At 40.8% G+C, this 23,618-nt stretch overlaps 1 protein-coding gene across 1 annotated transcript; it reads right to left on the reverse strand.

Annotated features, from left to right (window-relative positions):
• Window positions 1-16,538: 16,538 nt before the first annotated feature.
• On the reverse strand, window positions 16,539-22,100 carry LOC122671697 (heparanase-like protein 1). The gene is made up of 10 exons (XM_043869072.1): window positions 22,050-22,100; window positions 21,205-21,465; window positions 21,037-21,073; window positions 20,760-20,943; window positions 19,773-19,921; window positions 19,454-19,687; window positions 18,106-18,295; window positions 17,815-17,940; window positions 17,620-17,719; window positions 16,539-17,175 (listed from the first exon to the last, which is right to left on the reverse strand). The coding sequence occupies exons 2-10, from the start codon at window positions 21,412-21,414 to the stop codon at window positions 16,741-16,743; spliced, it is 1,665 nt and encodes a 554-aa protein (XP_043725007.1). The 5' UTR covers window positions 21,415-21,465; window positions 22,050-22,100; the 3' UTR covers window positions 16,539-16,740.
• Window positions 22,101-23,618: the final 1,518 nt, after the last annotated feature.

A 23,618-nucleotide genomic window follows, 5' to 3' on the forward strand; every position in this document is an offset into this window, starting at 1 on the left:
TGCCTGGTTGTGCTCGATCCTTGGCAGCGTCTGCACCCTTGGCTGGTCCACGGCCCTTGGCCGTGGCCAAACAACCCTTCTTTTCTTTTCTTTTTTTTTCTTCTCTCTCTTCTTCTCCCTTTGATGTGACGCCCATTGATGGCTTTCTCTTTCTTTCTTTTTTTTCTTTTTTTTTTTCAATCTCTCATCTCTCCTTTCTCTTTCCAAGGGCCGGCGCCCATTTGGGCATGGACCCTTGTCCTTTTTTTTTTTTTTTGTTCACGCGATCAGCGTTTGGTGACGACGCCCATTTGATTCATGCCCAACGGCGCTCGTGTTCCTTGTTCAGTCGTCGCTTGTTTTACGCTCATCTATCGACGCTCCGATCTGCGCCCTTCTCGATCGATGCCCTGGTTCGCGCCCATCTTAATCGACCCCCGTCTGGTCCATGCCTCGATCGACGCTCGCCTGGGTCAGCACCTCGATCGACACCTGTCTGGCGATCCACGCCTGTGCTCGATCGACACTCGTCCACGGTCGTCCTGCTCGATCTGCGCTTGTGCTGCCCTTTTTTTTTTTGTATTGAGTCGAATTGGTCTTTGGCCATAGACACGTCTTTATTCGAACCTTGATCTCGATCCCTCGCAAACTTCGACCTTGAATCTCGCCCATGTCCATGGCCTGTCGCCTACGGCCCTTGGTTGTGACATAAATTTTTATTTTTATTTTTTTAATTGGTTCTGCATTTGTGGTTGCAGGTTGGCATCCCTCTCTTCGTGTTGGTTGCTTGGCTTTTGGAGACCGTTGCTCTAAGCAAGTAACTAGTCTGCTTCATTTTTTGTCCATGTCATCACCTAACGACCCTGATCTGACTGCGGTCGTGGTTGGATCCGTTGAGGAGTCTTCTTCAAGGTCGTCTTCCCCCGCGAATACTTCTTCTTCTTTGCCTTCCCCTATTGCTAGTGAAGGGGAGGAGAAGGTTTCTGAAGATTCCACCCCTAGTAGGGGTCGTAGGGCCTCCAGAGCTTCTATTTCTGTTGGTGACCCTAGGAGTAAGTTGGCTCCCATTCCTAGCGTCTTGACTTCCTCGGACTTGGCAGTTCGCGTTCTGGAGAAGACCCCTGATTATGACTTCTCAAGGTTCCCCAAGGTCACTACGCTGCTACCTGAGACTGCTGTAGTGGCTCGTGTCTCTCCTGAGGATGGTGTTGTGGTGACAGAGGAGGGTGCGGTCTTACTAGAGGAGAGTGTTGCTCGTCCGGCTGAGGCTGATATGATGTCTCCTTCTGGATCAGAGGCTGCTCCTCCACTAGATGCCCCCTGATTTTATAGATGCTCTTTCTTGGATGATGACTTTTTGGATATTGTGCTTTTGGATTGTGATTTTTTGGATGACGATGTTTACTTCCGGATTGTGGTGCTTGCTTTTTGTCTTTCTTGGATTATATGTATTTGACTTTTTCTCCTAGTGATGTTGATATGACATGCATTTGATCCCTCTTGCTTTGATGGTTTTCAACTATGTAACCCCATGTAGCTGGTGGTCCATAGGGATGCCCTGGTTTGGTGGTCCATGGACCTTGGTGGCATAACGCCTCGGGTGTGGCATGGTGCCTTGGGCATGAGGCCTCGGGGGTGGTGGACTGCCTTAGGCATAAAGCCTCAGTGGTGGCGGACTGCCTTAGGCTTAAAGCCTCGATGGTGGTGGACTGCCTTAGGCATAAAGCCTCAGTGGTGGCGGACTGCCTTAGGCTTAAAGTCTCGATGGTGGCGGACTGCCTTAGGCTTAAAGCCTCGATGGTGGCGGACTGCCTTAGGCATAAACCCTCAGTGGTGGCGGAATGCCTTAGGCTTAAAGCCTCGATGGTGGCAGACTGCCTTAGGCTTAAAGCCTCGATGGTGACGGACTGCCTTAGGCTTAAAGCCTCAGTGGTGGCGGACTGCCTTAGGCTTAAAGCCTTGGTGGTGGTGGACTGCCTTAGGCATAAAGCCTCAGTGGTGGCGGACTGCCTTAAGCTTAAAGCCTTGATGGTGGCGGACTGTCTTAGGCTTAAAGCCTCGATGGTGGCGGACTGCCTTAGGCATAAAGCCTCAGTGGTGGCGGACTGCCTTAGGCTTAAAGCCTCGATGGTGGCGGACTGCCTTGATGTCATGGCGGTGATTCAATTAAGTAGTAGAAGAAGATACGTATTTTCTGAAACACCTCTTCATTTTGAATGAAAATTTTCAAATTGTACTTGAAACAGGGATGTCATCCACTGCTACTGCTACTGCTACTACTACTATTATTACCACTACTGATTCTACTTGACTGCTACTGTTACTGTCAATGCTTCTACTGGTATTGCTTCTACTGGTAATACCTTTTCAGGTGTTCTGAGTTCCAGGTGCGGTCTAACTTTCTGCCCCCAGGAGTTTTCAGGCGGTAGGTCCCTGGACATATCTGCTTGGAAACTATATAGGGTCCTTCCCAGGTTGTTGATAACTTCCCTTCTTTTCTTGGTTGTGATGCACTTGCCCTTCTTAGGACTAGGTCTCCCTGATGGGACAACCTTTCACGTACCCTTGCATTGTAGTATTTGGTTATTCGCTGCTGATAGGCCACGTTCTTAAGCAACGCGTTCTCGTGCACCTCATCTAGGAAGTCCAGGTTTGCCCGCAATCCATCTATGTATGTTCTTTCATTGAAGTGCAGTACTCTGTGGGACATGGCGAAGACCTCTACTGGTGTTAGTGCTTCTGTGCCATACGCCAGGCGGAATGGGCTTTCTCCTGTGGGCGTCCTTACTGTGGTACGGTATGCCCACAGTACGCTTGTCAATTCTTCTACCCATTTTCCTTTGGCTCCTTCTAGTCTTTTCTTTATTCCATCTAGTAATGTGTGATTTGTCACCTCCAGCTGACCATTGGCCTACGGGTATGCTACTGAGATGGACCGATGGTCAATGTTGTAACTCTGACAGAAAGTTCTAAATTTGGGGTTGTTGAACTGCTTCCCATTGTCAGAGACTATGACCTTTGGTACCCCAAACCTATAAATGATGTCGTCACGGATGAAGTTCTCCATCTCGTGCTCTGTGATCTTGGCTAGTGGCTTGGCTTCTACCCATTTGGTAAAGTAGTCTATGGCAACCACCAAGTACTTGCGGTTACCTGATGCTGCTGTGAAGTCTCCCAGGATGTCCACCCCCCACATGGCAAAGGGAATGGGGTTGATTATTGATGTCAGCTTGGTGGCGGGTAGATGGGGTACTGGGGCGAACAACTGACATTGCTCGCATGCTTTGACATATTGGATGGCTTCCTCTTGCATTCTTGGCCAGTAGAGTCCTTGACGGAGGATCTTGTAGGCTAGTGCTCTTCCTCCCATGTGGCTTCCGCAAATGCCTTCATGTACTTCTGCCAGGGCATATTGTGCTCCTTTGGGTCCTAGGCACCGAAGCAGTGGTGCTGTGGCCCCCCTTTTGTATAGTACTCCGTCCAGGATGGTGTACTTCGCAGCTCTCATCCTTATCTTTCTTGCCTTGACCTTGTTTTCTGGCAAGACGTCGTTCTGTAGGTAGTTGAGTATAGGGTCCATCCAGCTAGGCCCTTCCTCGATCTCATTGACCAGCTTCTCTTGATACGTTGGTTTATGTAATATTTCCACATACACTGCACCCGCTAGGTTCTTGAGTTCGTCGCTGGCTAGCCTAGACAGTGCATCTGTGGTGGCATTCTCGATCCTGGGTACTCGAACCATCTCGAACTTCACGAACTGCCCGATCAATTCCCGAGCACGTGCTAGGTATGATACCATGCGCTCATCTTTCGCCTCATATTCGCCATTCACCTGGTTCACTACAAGTTGGGCGTCACTCCTGATGGATAAGTGTGTGACCCAAAGTCCAGCCAATAGTGCCTCGTACTCTGCTTCATTGTTAGATGCTGGGAAGGTGAACTAGAGAGCATACTGTATTCGGAATCCTTCAGGGCTGGTAAGCATGAAACCAGCTCCACATCTCGTGGCATTGCTCGAACCGTCCACGAACATCTCCCACGACCCTCGATCCTGCTCTTCCGGCTCCTGTACTTCTATCTCTGATAGAGTCCACTCAGCGACGAAGTCCGCCAGAGCTTGGCCTTTGATGGTTGTCCTGGGTTGAAATTTGATGTCATGCTCACTCAACTCGACCGCCCAGGCGATCAATTGTTTGGAGACGTCTGGCTTGTGCAACACCTTCTTTAGTGGGAGGTCAGTGAGGACCATGATGGTATGGAGCTGAAAATACGGTTTGAGCTTCCTTGCCGCAATCACCAGTGCATATGCGACCTTCTCTATTCTTGTGTACCTGGTCTCTGCATCAATTAAAACATGGCTTACATAGTAGATGGGTCTTTGCATTTTACCCTCTTCTTTTAGCAGTACCGCATTCATCGAGACCGGAGTTGCTGCCAGGTAGACTTGCAATTCTTCGTTGGGCTCTGGGCGCCCAAGCAATGGTGGGTTCTCTAGGTACAGCTTCAACTCTTCAAATGCCCTCTGACACTCCTCAGTCCATGCAAAGTCTTTTGGACTTCGGAGGTTCTTCAGCGTCTTGAAGAATGGTGCACACTTGTCCCCGGATCGTGACACGAACCTTGATAGGGCGGCGATCCTTCCGTTCAATCTCTGTACTTCTCTGACTGTTCTTGGGGGTGCCATCTCTTGGTGGCCTTGATCTTGGATGGGTTGGCTTCTATTCCCCGTACTGAGACCATGAACCCTAGGAATTTTTCGGACGTCACTCCGAAAGCACACTTTGCAGGGTTGAGTTTCATTTGGTTCCTTCTCAGTACGATGAACACCTCTTCGAGGTCGATCAGGTGTTGATGAGCTTAGACGCTCTTAACGAGCATCTCATCCAGGTATACCTCCTTGTTGCGTCCGATTTGGTCCTCGAACATCCTATTGACCATTCTTTGGTAGGTGGCCCCTGCATTCTTCAGTCCGAACGGCATGACATGGTAGCAGTAGTTCTCCTTGTCCGTTCGGAAGGCGGTGTAGGGCTCGTCATCCTCATGCCTGAGGATCTGGTTATAGCCGGCGTAGGCATCCATGAAACTCAGCATCTCATGTCCTGCAGTTGCATCGATTAACAGGTCGATCCTGGGGAGTGGGTACTCATCCTTGGGACATGCCTTGTTTAAGTCGGTGTAATCGACGCACATCCTCCACTTCCCGTTGGGCTTGGGCACCATGACCACGTTGGCAAGCCAGGTAGGGAACTTTTCTTCTCTGATGAATCCCGCCCGGCTTAACTTCTCGACCTCTTCTTTGATGGCTGCCTGTCAGTCGAGGGTGAAATTCCTTCTCTTCTACTGGACGGGCTTCCTGGTTGGTCCAGATGTAGCCTGTGCTCCTGCTATGGATCTGAGTATGTCGGGCATGTCTGTGGTCGACCATGCGAAGACGTCCATGTTTGCCTGCAGGAGGTGTCCCAATTCTTCTTTCTGCTTGTTGCTCAACAGTGAGCCAACCTGTACGACCTTGGAAGGGTCATCCTTGCTGAGTGGCCATGGAACTAGGTCCTTGACCGGTCTTCCTCTCTTCTCTATCAATTCATCTCTCTAGTCACTGACCAAATTTTGTATGCACAATGCCATCCCTCGTGTGTTGACCCCCCCCCCCCCCCCCCCCCCCCCCCCCCCCCCCCCCCCCCCCCCCCCCCCCACCCCCCCCCTAGGTAACTTTGAACTTGGATGGCAAAGAGGCCGACATGATCTCTTCCGAGAAGGGGTGTTGTCTAGGGATTGAGTGTGTCTCACCCTTGGTTTGCTTCTTCGACCCTTCTAGTTTCTCGTCCAACTCTCGGAGTCTCTTGTCTGACTCTTCATCCCATGCTTGTTCCCCATGCCTTGCTGGTCGTTCGCTGCGAGCTTGTTCACGCCCTCTCCTGGAAGCCCCTTCCCGTCTCGACTGTTGGTGAGATGGTGAAGGGTCACGTCGTGACGAATCTTGTCTTGACCGCGAGTGGCTTCCTTCACGATAAGTCTGGCTTCGCTCTGGTACATGACTTCCTTCTAGTCGACCATCAAACACCGACCTCCAAATGGACCTGTTAGGGTTAGGTACCCCGGATCGGTGTGATGGTGTTCTTCCTTGGTCTGACCGTGCTAGGAGGTCCGACGTTCTCCTTGGATGTTGGGAGGGATTCCTTTGCTGTCTGGTGTGCCCTTCGGATCTATCACCCCTGGGAGGTGATCTCCTAGGGCTTTGCTCTCACCTCTGCTCTTGCCTACGACGATGGGTGACCGCTTTCTGCCTTAGATATTCGCGGAAGAGTCGTTGGTCATCGAGGATCTGACGCTGCAGGTCGTTGATCTGACCTACGATCGTTGGTGCATTGGGATCAGGTACTGGTTCCACGACGCCTTCAGCGGCTGCTTCGGGGTTAAGGTTGACTCCCCCAACCTATTGGCTCTCTGGGACCTCCCTCTCCTGAGAGACATGGTCCGTGGCTCTGCGACGTGAGCTCTCTGGAAGAGGTGATCCGTTCCCCTCCCTCGGGGCATTGTTGGCGGAGGGAGCGGTCTTCCTGCGTGCCATGGTTGATTAGATATGGAAACAAGCTAGTCAAGGTAATGGCTAGCGTCGTTCCCACAGACGGCGCCAATCTGTTGCGTCAAGAAATCACTCAACGGTCCTTTGAGTACCGTAACCTACAAAAGACCCTGGGGTGACAAAGGAGAACCAGTGTGGTTCTGGCCTAGGACTCTCCGATGCCTAAATTAGATCTCTCTGAGCAAACAGATAAATAGTAGTATTCAATATGAGTTTAGATGTCCCCGATGGGGTTGTGCACCTTGCCTTTTATAGTAGTGTGTGGCGGTGTCGAGAGTCCCAGTTGATGTAGAGTGTTTGCCGTAGGTGATAGAGTCCTTGAGTAGCAGGGCTTATCCTTGATAGGTTGTCTTCCCGTGAGACGTGGTTTCACGGTAGACCTGGTAGTCGTCTTCCTGGGAGACGTGGTGTCCTTGATAGACTTGGTAGTTGTCTTCCTGTAAGAAGTAGTGTCCTGATAGACTTGGCGTCCTTGGTGGATAGACCTCATCTACGTGGTAGATGGGGTTTCTGGTGCATGAGTTTGTTCAGACTACGTGACTTGATAGGCAGTGGCCTAGAGTCCTTGTGATGGTGCATGTCTTGTTGATGGCGACCGTGGTACCTTGTTCTTAAACCAGGGTCTACACCTGTGCTTGTCCGAGGTCACACCCGGAGGGTGGTCATGCGGATGGCTGTCCGTGGAGGGTCGTTCGCGCCAGTGCCCGGTTTGGATCGAGTCCATCCTTGGTTCGCCGGTTTAGTTCTGGTCCGGTCCTGGGCTGGTCTTCTTTCCTGATTTAGGACACGTGGCCACCCCTGATTGGTTGGTGTGAATTTGGGTTTATCAGTAACCTATAACTATTTCTGAATTGGTGGAGCAATCCACTCATTATTTGATCTTTGAATTTGTTGTTATCTCTAATCTAATTGTTGTAATCTACAATGGAAAAATAAGCAATCAATTATACCAATATTCAAATTTCTACATGGTATCAAAGCACTATGCTTATCATTAATGATATATACATGTACAACCACCTAAAAGAGTGGCCACAAATGCTACATGTACTACCACCTAAAAGAGGAGCAATACGAGAGAGACAATAATCTCACATTAACTAACTCTAGACCTTGGATGTCTTCATATACTAGTTGGAACTCTCTACCTAATAGCTTAAATTTCTGGGTTAGACATTTCAACATATTGACCGAAACTTGTCTCATTTGAAGTTTTGAATTTGTTGTAACTTATAACCATTTTTTATTTGATGGAGTAATCCACTCATTATTTGAATTTTGGATTGATTGTAATATACAACCATTTTTTATTTGGTGGAATAATCCACTCATTGTTTGAATTTTGAATATATATATATATATATATGTAACTTTATTGGAGTGGGTTGCTCTACTAAATCAAAAATGGAAATGCATTTGTGGGCACGAAGCCCAAATTAAGATGGTGAAGATGAGCAATAGAGGCATAACTTAAGTGTTGATGGAAAAACTCAACACTCACATATAGTGACACACGCGCGAAGTGAAGGTTGCACAGGCTCAAACGAGGCTATAACGGTCTGTTCTAACTTCCAATTAGAAAATCAATCTCCCTCTTGCCTGAGTAACTTTAAGGACTTTTGGGTTAAACCAAGATCGTAGGTCAAAACTTAAAAGCACTAGGACGGAATGGACCAAAAGAATGACAAAAAAAACACAAACGAAGACAAAAATAAAGTGCAGACAAATAAAAGAAAGATAAGCTATATTAGATCATACCAAACGGGGGTGTGGGCCCCAAACGGAGCTCTGTGCTACCCCAAACTGGATGATACGACCGTACATGCTTGAATAAGGTACAAGAGAATAAAAATGGTAAAAGTGATCTGCAGGTTTTTATCTGTTGATGTGTTGTCTTCTTTGGGCTAGGCTCTTGTCTTCTATAGAAAACTCTTATCCAATAACTTCCGCAAACCCAAACTGTCATGATCTTCCTAGTATCCTAGTTGCGTCTCCTTAAAACGCTAACTTCCTGGCCACATGTCCCTACACGGCTTGCCACTTCCCTTCTTTCTGCAGGTATGGTAGGCCCCATCACTCCCTGCTGGCTGGCCCTAGACTGACTGTTCCTTATTGGTTTCCCAGTCTATCACGATCCCATTTTCCTGGCCTTGTCAACCCAGTCTATTCTTCGACCGGGAAAATCATGGAGTAAACAATAAGCAACCAAAAGGCCTCGTAAATGCATTTACGTAGGCTACCCAAATGGTCAAAAGGGTTATCGTCTTCCTGATACTGAAAACTATTCTTTATCGTCTTCTTGATATGGAAAACTATTCTTACTTTAATAGCAGGGATATTGTTTTTCATGAGAACATTTTTGTCCTTTTCATCCTTATCCTTCTCTTCAAGTCGCAAAATTCTACCTCTTTCTCTTCCTGACATTCTTCATCTCAATATTTCTCCAATAGATATTGCAGTAAATGGAACTTCTCCTACCTCTCCCTCCATCATCCATTCTCAGTGACATTTATATTTCCATTGTTCCTCTCTACTCTAGACCACTTCCACCATCCAGTTAACCTGAAACTCGTCACTCAACCTAGTCTAAGTGACCACTTGCTCATCTCAATGATAACTATTGTGGTATTGTCCAGCCCAATCAATCGGTTTCCTCTTCTTCAAATGATCATCATACACGTGGCATTGTAGATGGGTTTGCAAAATCAAATATTAAAATATGATGAAACCATTGAGCGCTCGTTCCAAAGGTTATTACAAACAAAAAAGTTTAAATTACAATGAGACATTTGCACTAGTGGCTAAATTTATCACTGTCAGATGTCCTTTTGCCATTATTGTCGTATTTTTTTTTTTGGTAAACGCCATTATTGTCATATGTGGGTTGGGCATTATATCAATTAGATGTGAACAATATCTTCCTTCACAATAATTTGAAATAAGTGTACATAAATATTCCACCAAGATTTACTACACAGAGAGCGCAAAGAGTTTCGATAGCACCGCTAATCACCACACAACTATTCTATGAATAGGTCTATCAAACACAAATATCTCTAGATTGGACTAATCAAAGAACTTTCTACTGTGATATTTTAATAAGATAATAAAAAGAAAATTAAGACAAAAATACAATTATGACAAAGAATTGGTGCAACTAATATATTAAGAAACTAATTAACATTTGCTTAAGATTGGAGTTTTTTTTTAATAATCTTTTGTACGTTGAAATGTCTTGTCTCCTTCATAGGACTTATATTACAATTTTTATATTAGGTGTTTTATGCCTTGTTTTCTTAATTTATTTTTAGTAACATATTCACTAGAAAAATAACAGATACATTTTTTTTTTATAGAGGGTTTCCACTTCAATTTTTTCTTTTTATCAATATATGCAACATTTTATTTCAAAAAAAAAAATTCTTTTGAATTAAAAAAACTTAAGAAGATAGAAGCATTTATTTTTGTTAATTCTTTTATTCATAAATTTAATATTATTACTTTAGCATTATTGACAAAGACTAAATCCCACATGTTAATTCTCATCAGGCACATCCCTTGTCCTCATCTCCCCAAGAAAAACAATCCTTGACCCAAAAGAGGCCGGTAACCGCATCTAATTAAAGATACCATATTGTATCCCAGAGTCCGCCATTCCACGGTCCTAAAAGTCGGTTAACCTTTTGGGATTGGTCTGTGGTTTGTATGATTACACTATCATCAAAAAAAACATTGTATTCCAGAGTGAGGTGAGAATCTCACAACAAATAATGAAAACACCTCGAGATTGTGTTAGGTATGCATTCTAGGTCAATTTTGCATTCTCGGACAATAAAACAAAATATGCACAAGAATATAAAAAAAGATTATTTATTTCATTATACTTATTATTGTTAAATTCCAAAAAAACAGCTCACTATAAAAAGGTTTTATTATATATGCAGAGCTCTCATTCAGAAAGAAATTTAATCAACAACTTGCGTTGTTGAGTTTTTGTAGTGGGACACTTCACTATACACTTTCCATTGACGCATCTTGAATATTAACAACCAAGGTGAGGAAGCACTTGCACTACACCATGAGAGAGAGAGATATGACTAACCAGTTGCAATAACCAAGAGTAGAGCAAAGAAAACCACCTTCTTCATGCTTTCAGTGTATGGGAGACCTGTGATATAATTTTCTCTTAAAACTATCGTCTCAATCGTAAGGGCTGAGATGAGGATAGGTCAATCCGATGATCCAGATCTAATACCCGGCCCGATCAAAAATACCATGTCATGATCAATTAGGTATTCACATCGACTGGTGCTGATACCAATCCAAAATCGAGCGATCTGAGACCAATACCCAAAACCATGCTACCAAGCTTTAACGTGGAGAGATTAAGATTTTTTTGCATTGGGTGGAATAAAATTACAAATTATTTATGATATCTCATAAATTTTATTATATGTTTGTCCTTTGAGGTTTGGCGGTTCATGCACATCTTTGGCAACTCTTAATAAATAGAAAAAAAAGTATTATTTATTTTTTATTATCAATTAATTTAAAATTCCATACAAAAGCTCTCAGATGCACCGTACAATCCTCTCAAGGGTCCCACATTTCAGTCCCAACAGATTTTCCATCACACTCCACCACGCACTGATTCTTCACACAAACAAAGTCACAATCCGGAGGAAGAGGTTTTCCTACGCAGTCCTTAGCGCTGTTACATCCTTTTGCTTCCACCATGGTCTCTGTATGTGCAAAATAGTAAAAAACACAAAACAAGATTTTTTAGAAAATCCAAGGGCAAAACTATCTGATATAAGTCGATTCATGTCTATTTATATCGGTAGCGTATCAATTTTGAAGGAATTAAAATTCTCTGCAGTACCAGCGGGGCGATAGTGCACATCCGATGGCAAAGCAGAGGCCATGTGTGCCATATGTGCCACCTGGCCTCTTCTGTGTCATTAGATGTGCACTGCCACCCCGCCGGTACTGCAGAGGATCTTGGTCCATTTTGAAAGTGATCAATACCAATCTAATACCATGCACAAGCGAGAGAGAGAGAGAGAGAGGACTAACCAGTTGCAATAACCAAGAATAGAAGAAAGAAAACCACCTTCTTCATAGCTTTAGTGTATGGAAGAGCTGCAATTGAGTTTTTTCTAAAAACTTAAGATTTGATCACCGGACAAAATGCAGTTTTTTTGGGACATTTGGATTGTAGCCTAGATGTATTTATAAGGGAGGAAATTCTCTCCAGCACACATATGGGCTGGAGGCACTTAGAGTGCGTGTCAAGATGCTCTCAGCCATCAAATGTGTGTTGGAGAGCTGGCTTTCTTAGATCCACTACATAAAAACAGAAATTACAAGATAAATAGGTTTCAAATTTGTTTTACATTGACTACTCTCTATTTTAAAAAGATTTACTTAATCCTCAAAGTTAATTAGAACTCATGCCACGTAAGAATAAAATAACACCATTCCGAATCATCCTACAGATAAGTTTTCTCTCTTGGAGGCAAGTCTATAACTATTAATCATTTTTTTTTATTAGGATTATTTAATTATTATTTATTATAATAGTAACTAGAATTGCATAGTTCATAATGGGTTCTTCGAATACTTGAATAGGAATTTTTTTTATTGGATGTTCCTTAGCATATTTCTTTTTTATGTGTTTACCTTAATTATAATTAGGATTTCTTATTAATTAATATTGGATTTCCTTTCATTAAGAAAATTTAATAAATTATTTAGATTTCCTTTATAGGTAGGGGAACTAAATAAAATTGTATCTAGAAGACTAGAACTGCCTATCTTGTGGCCATATAATATGGCAAAATGACAGTCACATAAATTTACTGCAACTGTACATGGCATGTCCAGCCCAAGTTACCATATAGTAAGACTGGGCGGTTGATCCAAACAAATATGGCAAATCTAATTCTCCAACCGATATTGATAGGTTCAGTGCGTATGAATTGAACCAAACCCCTAGCGATTTGGTTTTGAATTGAGATTTTATGGAACCGGTAGAAACTGAAACCAAACTTGATAGACCAAAACCGAAAAGCAGGCTAAATGCGATAAAAATCGAAACCATAGAAATCGGAAAGTCAAAAAAGTAGAATATTCCCATTGATTTCCTAATGTATACATGTAAAATTGAAACGGACCTGCACAAAACAAATGCTAGAGAACAAGACCAGAAAGTGAAGGAAGAAATTGTTGTAGAAGTGCATAACCGAACTCCAGCATGGCAATTTTGCAAATAGGGATAACAATGAATCTCGCCAGAACGAATTAAAGATACTGTATCGTATCCCAGAGTGAGATGGGAATCTCGCCAGAAAGAATGAAAACACGAAGTCTCTCAAGGATGGAGATCAATGTATTGGCTGATCTGCCAATCTGAATCTGATACCTGGCCTGATCCGGAATGTCGTCCCAAGATCAATCAGGTATCTATATGGGATGGTGCCTAACACCTTCACATGGTTTACTCTGCAGAGAGCTTAAACGTTTCAGACAGGATCTTGCATGGCTTCCAAAGAAACAGGGAATGAACGGACATGTCTTTTGGATTTTGGAAGGTGTGTTCTGTAGAGAGAGAGAGAGAGGGCTGGAGATAAACAGTAAACACTGGTTAAAGAAGAAACCAAGCGGTTGAGGAAGGAATGAAATGAGTACTTGGTTTTCTTCACGGGAAATGAAAAGTTAAATTTTCTCTTCGGAGAAAACGAACAATTTTTTAATTTAAATAATAATAAATATTATTAATTAAAAATAATTATTAATACTAACGGTACCCAAGATTAAGAAATTATAAAAAAGAATGACCTATAGATTAAGAATAGAAAATTAGAATTTTAGATAAGAATGAAGGATAAAAGAGGTAATTGAAAGATTTGCTTTAAATAATAATAAATATTATTAATATTAATATTAATTAAAAATAGTAATTAATACTAAGGGTATCTAGGATTATGAAATTATAAGAAAGAATGACATAAAGATTAAGATTTGAAGAATAGAATTTTAGATAAGAATAAAGGGTAGAATAGGTAACTGAAAGATTTGCCACTAATTAAAAACAGTGATTAATACTAAGGGTGCCTAAGATTATGAAATTATAAAAAGGAATGACCTATAGATTAAGAATAGAAAATTGAAATTTTAGACAAGAATGAAGGATAAAAGAGGTAATTAAAAGATTTGCTTTAAATAATAATAAATATTATTAATATTAATATTAATTAAAAATAATAATTAACACTAAGGGTACCTAAGATTATGAAATTTTAAGAATGAATGACATAAAGATTAATTAAGATTTGAATAATGGAATTTTAGATAAAAATGAAGGGTAGAATAGGTAACTGAAAGATTTGCCACTAATTAAAAATAGTAATTAATACTAAGGATACCTAAGATTATGAAATTATAAAAATGAATGACCTATAAATTAAGAATAGAAAATTGGAATTTTAGATAAGAATGAAGGATAAAAGAGATAATTGAAAGATTTGCTTTAAATAATAATAAATATTATTAATATTAATAGTAATTAAAAACAGTAATTAATACTAAGGGTACCTAAGATTATGAAATTATAAGAAAGAATGACATAAAGATTAAGATTTGAAGAATGGAATTTTAGATAAGAATGAAGGGTAGAATAGGTAACTGAAAGATTTGCCACTAATTAAAACAGTAATTAATACTAAGGGTACCTAAGATTTTGAAATTATAAGATAGAATGACATAAAGATTAAGAATTGAAGAATGGAATTTTAGATAAGAAAGAAGGGTAGGATAGATAACTGAAAGATTTGCCACAACATGCATTTATATAATAGTATAATATGATATATATATCTTCATATTTTTTCTCCTTTTTGAAAAAATAGTTGCAGACCATTAATGGCCTACGGTTTGCATAAAAAGAGAGAACATGCAGTGAACAGTGAAAGGCATGGGGAGCCCATTTAAAACCCATGGTTGTTGCGAAATGGGAATTTCTGGGCAACCATTTTTTATTTTTCCCTCCAGCTTACTTTAGAGATCAATTTTAAGACTGCAATGTTTAGAGCCCATTTAAAGACCGTCTAGAGTTAAACTGGTCCATAGTCCGATTAAGGCCCGATTCTAGTAGTCCGATTATAACCTTAGACCGACCGAGCCCGATCAAACCCATCTAAGCTATACCCAATTAGTTAAACAGACAATCACGGTGCAAGACTTGTAATTGGTTAAGCCCGATTGGTTGATATCCCTAATGTTGTGTTTTTTACTTTTTTCCCCCCTTTCCTTTTGAAGATTGTAAATTACTTCTGCCATGAGTTACATGCAGTTCACGAATAAAGTCTTCTTCAATTTAAAAAAACCAAAAACTCGTTGATTTGAAAAATTACTGTCAAATGTTGGGTGTGCGCTTGACCAATAACCGTAGTGCCCTTTGGGTGGCCATTATTACTTGTCCACCAACCCACAGAGGAAAAAAACAAAAAAAGGGGGAGGAGGGTCATGCCCAAGTGCATGGAGACCCAATCCGCGGCGAGAGAAGATTTGCTACCCACATGGGGATGGGTGGTCTCAGGTTTTGCTAGTAGCCCCTGTTGGGCTATCAAAAGAATAGGTGGCCTCCTTACGCTGCCCAGCTACCCCCTCCACCTTTGACCAACTTCTGGCCGGCAGCTCCGCCGCCATGGTCAGTGGGTGGTGGTTGTCTTCTTTCCTCTATTAGATACAATACATGCATGAAAACTAAAATCATATTTTGTTTTCATATTGACAAAAATACTGTTGGTCTTAAAATTGTGTTAGATTCATATTCTTGTTTCTATATTTATAAGGCTTTAAGTTTGGAAGTTAATAAGATTTGTAATATAAGAGTTATATTTTTTCTTAGATTTATATTTTATCTACAGTAGTGACTAGATGAGCATATTTAAAATCATTCTAAATATAGGTTTATGATAAGACTCAATTCCAATTAAATTTTAAAGAATTAAAAATTTGGACAAAAGCCTCTCCTGCGAAGCATGGGGTAAAATTGTGTACATGTGCCCCTCGCAAAAAAAAAGAGAGAGAAGTTAAAATGGGTGAATGACAGGAATTGAACCCGCGCATGGTGGATTTACAATCCACTTGGCTACATCTTCCCCTACTCTTTCTAAAAGATTCAATAGATTTTATTTTTAGTATTCATCATTATTTTATTTAATTTAGTTTTTCCTACCTTCATTAAAAAAAAAAAAATCGAAAATCTTAGTCATCCATGGTTTTGGGAAATTAAGGTTTTGTCAATAGAAAATTATCGAAATACCGTTGTACCACTTTTGTGTCTAAACCTTCTCGTATTTCAATAAAATTTTTAGGGTAGATATGTTCTACTACATTTAGCTTAAATCTAAAGTTTCTTGCAAAGGCAACACGATTTCACCATTATTTCATGTAAATTACTATTTTGTGGCCTTAAAAACTGTTGAACGTCGTTGGTGTCATTTCTACCCCCAAACCTTTTCCGATTGGTCCCAAAATTTATATTCCAGTTTATTTTATCATTATAAATCATGACCTAGAAATGGTGCAAAAACGGTTTAATTTAGCCACCATTAAATACAACAATTGTAAATTAGTCTATAGTCTATTTAAGCAGTAGAAAAAATGAAGAGGACAGTTTCCCTAAACGTATGGATTTTGTTTTAATCTTCTTATATTTTCATTAAAAAAAAATTATTACTCTTTATTTCTTCTCTTGAAATCTCCCTTTCATTCAAAGATTGCATTCTTTAGATTATTTGATGTGGGATTTTTGTTTCAAATGTCATATAGGCAATATATGAAACAACTAGATTTTTTTCTTTCTCCTCTCTGTTGGGTTCTGATACAAGTTTATTTTCAAAAAAAAAAATCAAAGGGAAAGTAGTAAACAAAGTTCAGAATGTCAGATCAAGATAATGAGGGTGAAAAAGAAAAGAAATGAAACATTGAAGTACCTTCTTTCCTTCATGAGAGCTAGCTTCTGAAATTACAGGGTATAATCAACTCACCTTAAATACAGTAACCATGAACTTGAGTTCAGTCTCTTTTGTTTCTTATTACCCTTTTCTTTTGGGTAGGGAAGGGGTGTTCTCTTTGATGTAAGGCCATGGTTGGAGCTGTAGACCATGTTGCTAGTGTGGCTTATGAATGTGCAATTGGTACTTAGCTTCTCCACGGCTACAAGCTCGAGCCTCAAAGTTGGGGAGGGCGACGAAAGCAATAGACAAAGGAGCAATGGATATAGGAGACTTTACATCAACAAGAACAGGTTCCAGTTTTGGAATGTCTCCACCCTCAGTTAGCTCCAATGGAGTCCCATTTAAGACCATAGTTTGACTCTGCAGATATCCATCCTTTGGAGTTAAATGGTACTCTTCTCTCAATTCTGCCTCATCTGATGCTTTTCTTCCAACCCATGAAACCGTTCTCTTAAAACCATGCATGAAAGAATTGCCTCTGTGAATAGTCTCCTCCTTTACATGCAGGTTGATGTTCATACTATTTTGAACGGTGATTCTAAATTCTGTCTCACTGCTAAGATTGATCAGAAGGAGAGTTGCGCCTTCCTGTAACAAGAAAATTGCAATAGTTACAACGTGTACGATTGCTAAGCAGTTACTATCTCAGAATGCTAAAGCTTTGTGACACATTGATTTTGCCAACTGTCTCTGATCAGCGGAAAACCTTAGCTTTGGGATCTCTTCATGGAATTTCATATCAGTGTCTGGTCTATAGAAAACATTAGATTTGTAACCCCTTCATCACACTCATATGGTCAACTTTCTGCCTCCAAAGCACAAAAATTTGATTATCTGTTCAAATATGTTGCAACCAAAAACCCCACCCCAAAAAAAAAATCTGTTCATATATATAGTCTACCTACTTAAAAGGTCTCAAATTGAGATGCAACAAAAATTGCTGTTGCCTCGATGACTGAAATTTCTTGCGACTCTTCTTCCCTTCTTGGAAAATCCTGAAAAATCAAGAATTATAAAAGTTGGGAGCCTTACTCTTCCTTTCGAACAGTGAGCATAAACACGTAAAAATGGTGATGCATCACTATCAACAGCAAGGACGCCTTCTCCCATAAGCCGATGCCACAGAAGTGCACTATTCACAAACAATGCCAAAAAAATGCTGAAATTCAGATTTAGGGGTCTCAAGCAAGGATATACTTTGCAGTAAACCAATGTGAATGTGCTTGCCTATAGTAATCAGGGTTTGGTACAAAAGTGGTGGTGTTAAGTAGACCATAGTTTCCACCAATCAAAGTCTGTCTACAATATGCCTTGGTATTGTACATTGATGACATTCCAAGCTGATCTAAGTACCTGAGTTTCATACGTAAAACTGTGAGAATCTAATATGTAGAGTCAATTGAACAACGAAAATTTGTTAGTTATTATAAGAAGAAAAAATATTTTCTTTCTGAAGTGAAAAGGTTAAAAGGGTTACCAAACAAGAAAAAAACAAAAATAGATGAGAACCAAGCTTACCAGAAGCTGTTTACAAATGTGTCAGACACTAGACGGCCACCACTGTTGTATGCCCCACCAGATTCACCAACCCAGGCAGAAGCCCATGGACCATGCTTTTGAATGGTATCTTCAAGACTGCTGAAAGTCTGTGATATTTGACTTAACTGCTGAGGATCCAATATCGTTTTCACCAGATTGGGATCATCACCTGAAAACAGAGAACAGTCACAGACAGTTCTAGCAGATAGCAAGCTACAGTACACAATGGAGCCAACTATATAACAGAGAAGCTACACTCCCCCCCCCCCCCCCACCCTTTAGGTAGAAGTAAAACATTTCAAAAGATTGATATGATTGATCTCTCCCCAGGATCTAATAAGCACACAGATGATACAAGGTTTGAATCAGCTACTGATGCACAATAAATAAACCAGAACTCACCACCATTAATGGGCCAGACCTAGTAGATATGCTAGAAACTCTACCAAGAATGGCTAAATGTACCACATAGAACCTTCACCTGGTCCTGGCCATATGCTATTTGTTATGTATGTCTCGAATTCTTGGACCCGTTTCGAAGAATGACCCGCCCCGACATTTTTGGTGGCGACCCGAATGGAACTTTTTTTCTGAGATTTGTGATGGTAGCATCGGCCCAAGCCCGGAGCCCATCACTGATCTCGTTGGGGGCGCGGGGGCTTTGCCCCCGCGGTACGGTTCGACCCAATGGATCGACCCGAATCCAATGGAAGAGTATTTATGTTCCTTACCCACTTTATTGTAAAGTGAGAGGAAGATCTTTGGGGTTTTCGTTCTAGGGTTTCTGAGAGAGTGCAGCAGCAGTGATTTGGGTGTTCTTGAGAGTTTCCATTGTAATTTTTCTCCAATTTACATAGTGAATCATCTTCGTCTTCGCCCGTGGATGTAGCACACCATACTGGTGTGTGAACCATGTTATATCTCTGTGTTCTTTTGCTTGATTCTTGTTTCTTTTCGTGATTTTGTTGGTGTTTGCTATAACACTATTTATAGTCCCTTTTTTTGGGGGGGGGGGGTAGTTTAGAAGACTCAGATTCCAGTAGACAATTCATTCCCCAAAAGTGAGGGAAAAGGGAGAATCATCAATTACTGAGAGAGGTAACTATGATCACCCGACATTGATGTGCACTTTGGCATAAATAAAATAATAAAATTACAAACAAAAATTTCATATCTAAGATTATTTTAATGGAGAATTTCTGTACACAAAGGATTGTTTCCCAAATGCACATTTCTTATTTGAAATTACTTTTTCCATGCTACTCATAATCACTCTATTATACAGATTGCACATAAATAGAAGGAAAACTTATATTACCTCACCCACCTGGACCCAGATTGTATATATGATGTGTCACAACATTGACCACATCTGACCCTGAAACCTGAAGAAACTCAGTATACCACTGCTGATCATAGAACCCTCCTGGTGCTAAAATCAATGGTCTTCGATTGGACGTCCCATATAAATCACTGATGAGAGCTTTAAGGTTGATTAAGTCTTTCCCATACTGTTGAGCACCAACACTTGCACCAACCCCATTTCCACTCAACTCGTTTCCTGATATAGGAAAAGAATGTGCTAGGGTAAGAGAAACATGATAAGATGAAAACAGAAAAGCTTTTTACTTATTAAAATACTGTACCAAATTCCCATGAATCGATTTGGTATCCCTTGGAAATGGTGTACTTGATAAAATCACGGGCATTAGTGGGGTCCCAAGCGCCTAACCAAGCACCATTTTGGGTGTTGTGCCTCCCATACAGCGCATTCAGACCAAATGTCACAAATACTCTGCAACCAAAGATTCTGAAATCAACTAAACTACTAGTTCAAGTAACCATGGGATAGAATTCTAACAAGTTTACGATTCTCCCTATTTCCTTTGAAATAGAAGGACAAAATCTTGGTAAATTTTGAATAACTTTTAAAATTGGAATCATTTACAGAGAAAAGTTTGAAGAGCCCCAATACGCCAAAAGTTACCTAGAGCATATTTGATTAGTCTATGCTGACTTTAACTACAAATGTAAGAAAAATAAACATTATTGTTCAGATAATATGTACTTTATTAGTAGAAGCAAGATCTTCATCCACAACTGAGAAGGAAGGGAGAGTTCTAATGAAACAATAAGCAGAGATTCCAAGAAGGAAAATGACCAAGTAGAGCAGGGATCCACAGTCTACAACGCTGTTTCAACACTTTGCCATTGGAATCTTCCCCACTGCAAAGCCTCTAGCTCTTACATCAATCAGAAGGTTCCAAATCAAAAGATCACAGCCCTGGCCGTAGATCCATGCTTGTTCTTCCAATGCCTAGTGCAAATGGGTGGAAGTTCCTGATTTGGAGAGTGGACAAACTGGAACACTTTCAAGCCAACAAAACTCAATAAGAAAGCTTGCATAGAATAAAATGTTGGTTTATTTTAAAAGTTCTGTTGGATGTTGAGGAATAAGACGGCATTTTCATTTTCAAGCACAAGCTAAAATAGTAATAAAGATCATCAGTTCATAGAGACATCATAAACAACTCAAATTTCCAATTAAGGGGGAAGCCACGATTCAAGGGCTAAAATTGCCAAGCTGTATTAACACTAGAATCTTCAAGTAACATAAATAAGGAGAGGCTTACCCTGTCTTACTAAATAAGTTGTTGAGTTCATCCCACCTAGCCATTGGTAAACAGCCCTTGGAAAACCCAAACAGTCCACCAGACATCTTTCTAAATGGGGTGCATGAAGAATTCAAATTTCCAACATCATACACAACTTGGTCTTGTAAAGAACCTCCAATTCTTATTCTCAGTGTCTTGAAAGCTGTTACATCAGGAGCCAGGATAAGGAGATAAGTGGACAGAGTATTAGTAGTCTTATTTAAATGACTCAAACTAAATAGTCCAGACCACAAACCTTGGATAGCCTTGGTAAGCAAAGGATGAGACAAGTCCTAAGAAGATTTAAAAAAAAAAAAAAACTCAGTTTCTGCCCAGTCTCAAAAATTACAATGGTTAGCTTTGATTACATTAAAAACAAATTATACTCTGAATAGTAATAAATAAAAAAGTGATTAATCCTCACCAGATTTAGAACAGAGGATTCGTCCCATGGGCATTGTTGATAGTTACACTTCTCTGGAGGCCACCAATCAATAGTAGCACAGATGAAATTGTTGCTGGTCTCAGCAATTGTTGTGGTCCCTTTAACTACAATGGTTACCTCTGCAAGATCTTGAGCTAAAATCCCATGGATAGAGGACAGTAAGAGAAAAAGGAGGAGATGCAACCCCATTCTGAGATGGATACAATTGCTTCAGCACCAATGCAACTCCAACAATTTAAACTGCCCAAAAAGAAAAGAAATTAAACATCAATCCATCCATAAGTTTTAAAAAATATATAAAGTTTGCCTTTTATCACTTGTTATTAATCAACCAAACAAAGATCGGAACAACATACAAATTTTGAAGATTATGTTCAATGTTGAAATTAAAAACCCACAAAAATCAGGTAAAGAACAAGGTTGCTTGCTGCCACAAACAAAAAGGTATTGAAATTATGTTTTTGACAAAAACCAAAGAAGATGAAGACGGGTTTGACAGAAGTTAACAAAAACTCCAATCAAATTTTTTACACAAACCCAACACCCATTTGAACCAAAGAAATTAGTCCTCAAATCTGACCTTTTACCAGTGAAAGCTTGGAGTAAGAGAAACCAAGGTGAGAAGCACAGTTAGTCGTAAAATTCCCATCTTAAGAATGACGGGAACGAAACGAATAAGAATCACAACTCTGTTTTAAAGAACATCAAAGGCTCTGCTTTCCCTTTTAATGTCTCAGACAGCAAATGACAGACATAATTCAAAGCTATCAATACAAAAGCATAAAAATTTCTGTGTAACCCAACTGAAAAGTCTGAAAACCAACCTCAATAGACAGCAATTCATCAGTAATTGAGCTCACTAAACCCGTGAATCTGCATTGTCGGCAAAACACAACAACGCCCTTTACATGTTTTGCTAAAACGTAAAGATTTCTTTTCTTCTACGTATAGCGTTCCTTCTACTCTGCACTTTGCAGCCATCATTATCAAGCGAGCTTACCTCAATTTGGGCCAAGAATATATCTATGAGATTCCGCCCTTGTTGCACACTAGGCATCATATTTCGTCGCAGATTTTGAGCTTATCTTAAACAGGACATTCACTGTTTAACATCAACATACCATCTTTGGGCCAAGTTTGGGAACGCAGTAGGGGTAGATATGTCATTTTATTGAAAAGAGGAAAAGATGGGAAGATGCTATGCCGCCGGACAACGTTCTTTCTCCCTTATTTATAAAAAAAAGTCCTTTAAGAAGCCAACTTCGAAAGAAATCTCTAAGCGGATTCTTCTTTTTTTGTCACATGGATAAATGACATTGACAATTTTTTTTGGTGAATTCTAGAGAGTGTTATCCATTTTTTGCTTGTCAAATAATGTCCGCAGGGTCCAAATGGGAGCAAGTACATAAGCATCAATGCATACAAGATATTCGCCTTTCATGGGGGTGGTGGAACTGTCATTTCATAGGTTTTGTGTCTGAACGCAGTAGCCACACTCTCAAATAGGCTCCTTTTTCCCTTTAATCTATCACCCTTCAGTGTATTGGCATGCATCTCCATATTTTTTCCATGGATGTCTATTGTTAATCTGGCATCTATCACGCACTCTTTCATAATCTTGGATTTCCAAAACCTTATTTAACCACGTTGAAAATGTTTATTGGATTGAAAAATCCTACGTTTGAAGAGAGACCTTGGGGTCTACCTATCTACAAATTTTTAAGGGTAAAGTACACGTACCCCCTAGAATGCACCCAATAATCCTCGTACCCCCTAAGCAGCTCAATATTCTATGTACCACCCCTCAATATTTCACGTACCACCCCTGCTTTACCCCCCTAATGCCATTTAAATCCACACCAGGTATTAAATGCTTGAAGATGACCAAACTACCCTTTCTTCTATCTCTTCTAAAATTTGAAAAGACCTAATTGCCCTGACCTATTTGCTAAAATTTGAAAAGACTAAAATGCCCTCATCTTCCCCAAATCATCATCTTCTTTTACATACCCACCACCCCCCACCATTAACACGATAACCATCCCACCGTGAAGCCCCACCTCACTGTCTCTCCTCCCCTCCTCTACTTCCTCCACCTCTCGCAGCCGCTCATCACTCCAAGTTGCAGCATCTCTGTCCTCTCTTCACCTCCAGAGTCTCGGCCTCCGAGCTCTACTTCGCAGACTCGGATTCTCCCCTGCCCTGTCAAGTGTCATAACCATGGAAGTACCAACTAGAACCAACACAGCTGCAGAGCAGATCGAGGAGGCGCCGCTGCAGGCAGCCCACCGTCGCCGTCGGACGCAGAAGAACAGCTCCTCGTTTGATTCCTAAGAGAGGTCAAGTTCTCATCGGCATTTTAAAGCGCACCTTCCCTTGTTTTGGTAACCGGA

The sequence above is a fragment of the Telopea speciosissima genome, chromosome 8 (genome assembly GCF_018873765.1).
Source record: "Telopea speciosissima isolate NSW1024214 ecotype Mountain lineage chromosome 8, Tspe_v1, whole genome shotgun sequence".
NCBI classification, from domain to species: domain Eukaryota; kingdom Viridiplantae; phylum Streptophyta; class Magnoliopsida; order Proteales; family Proteaceae; genus Telopea; species Telopea speciosissima.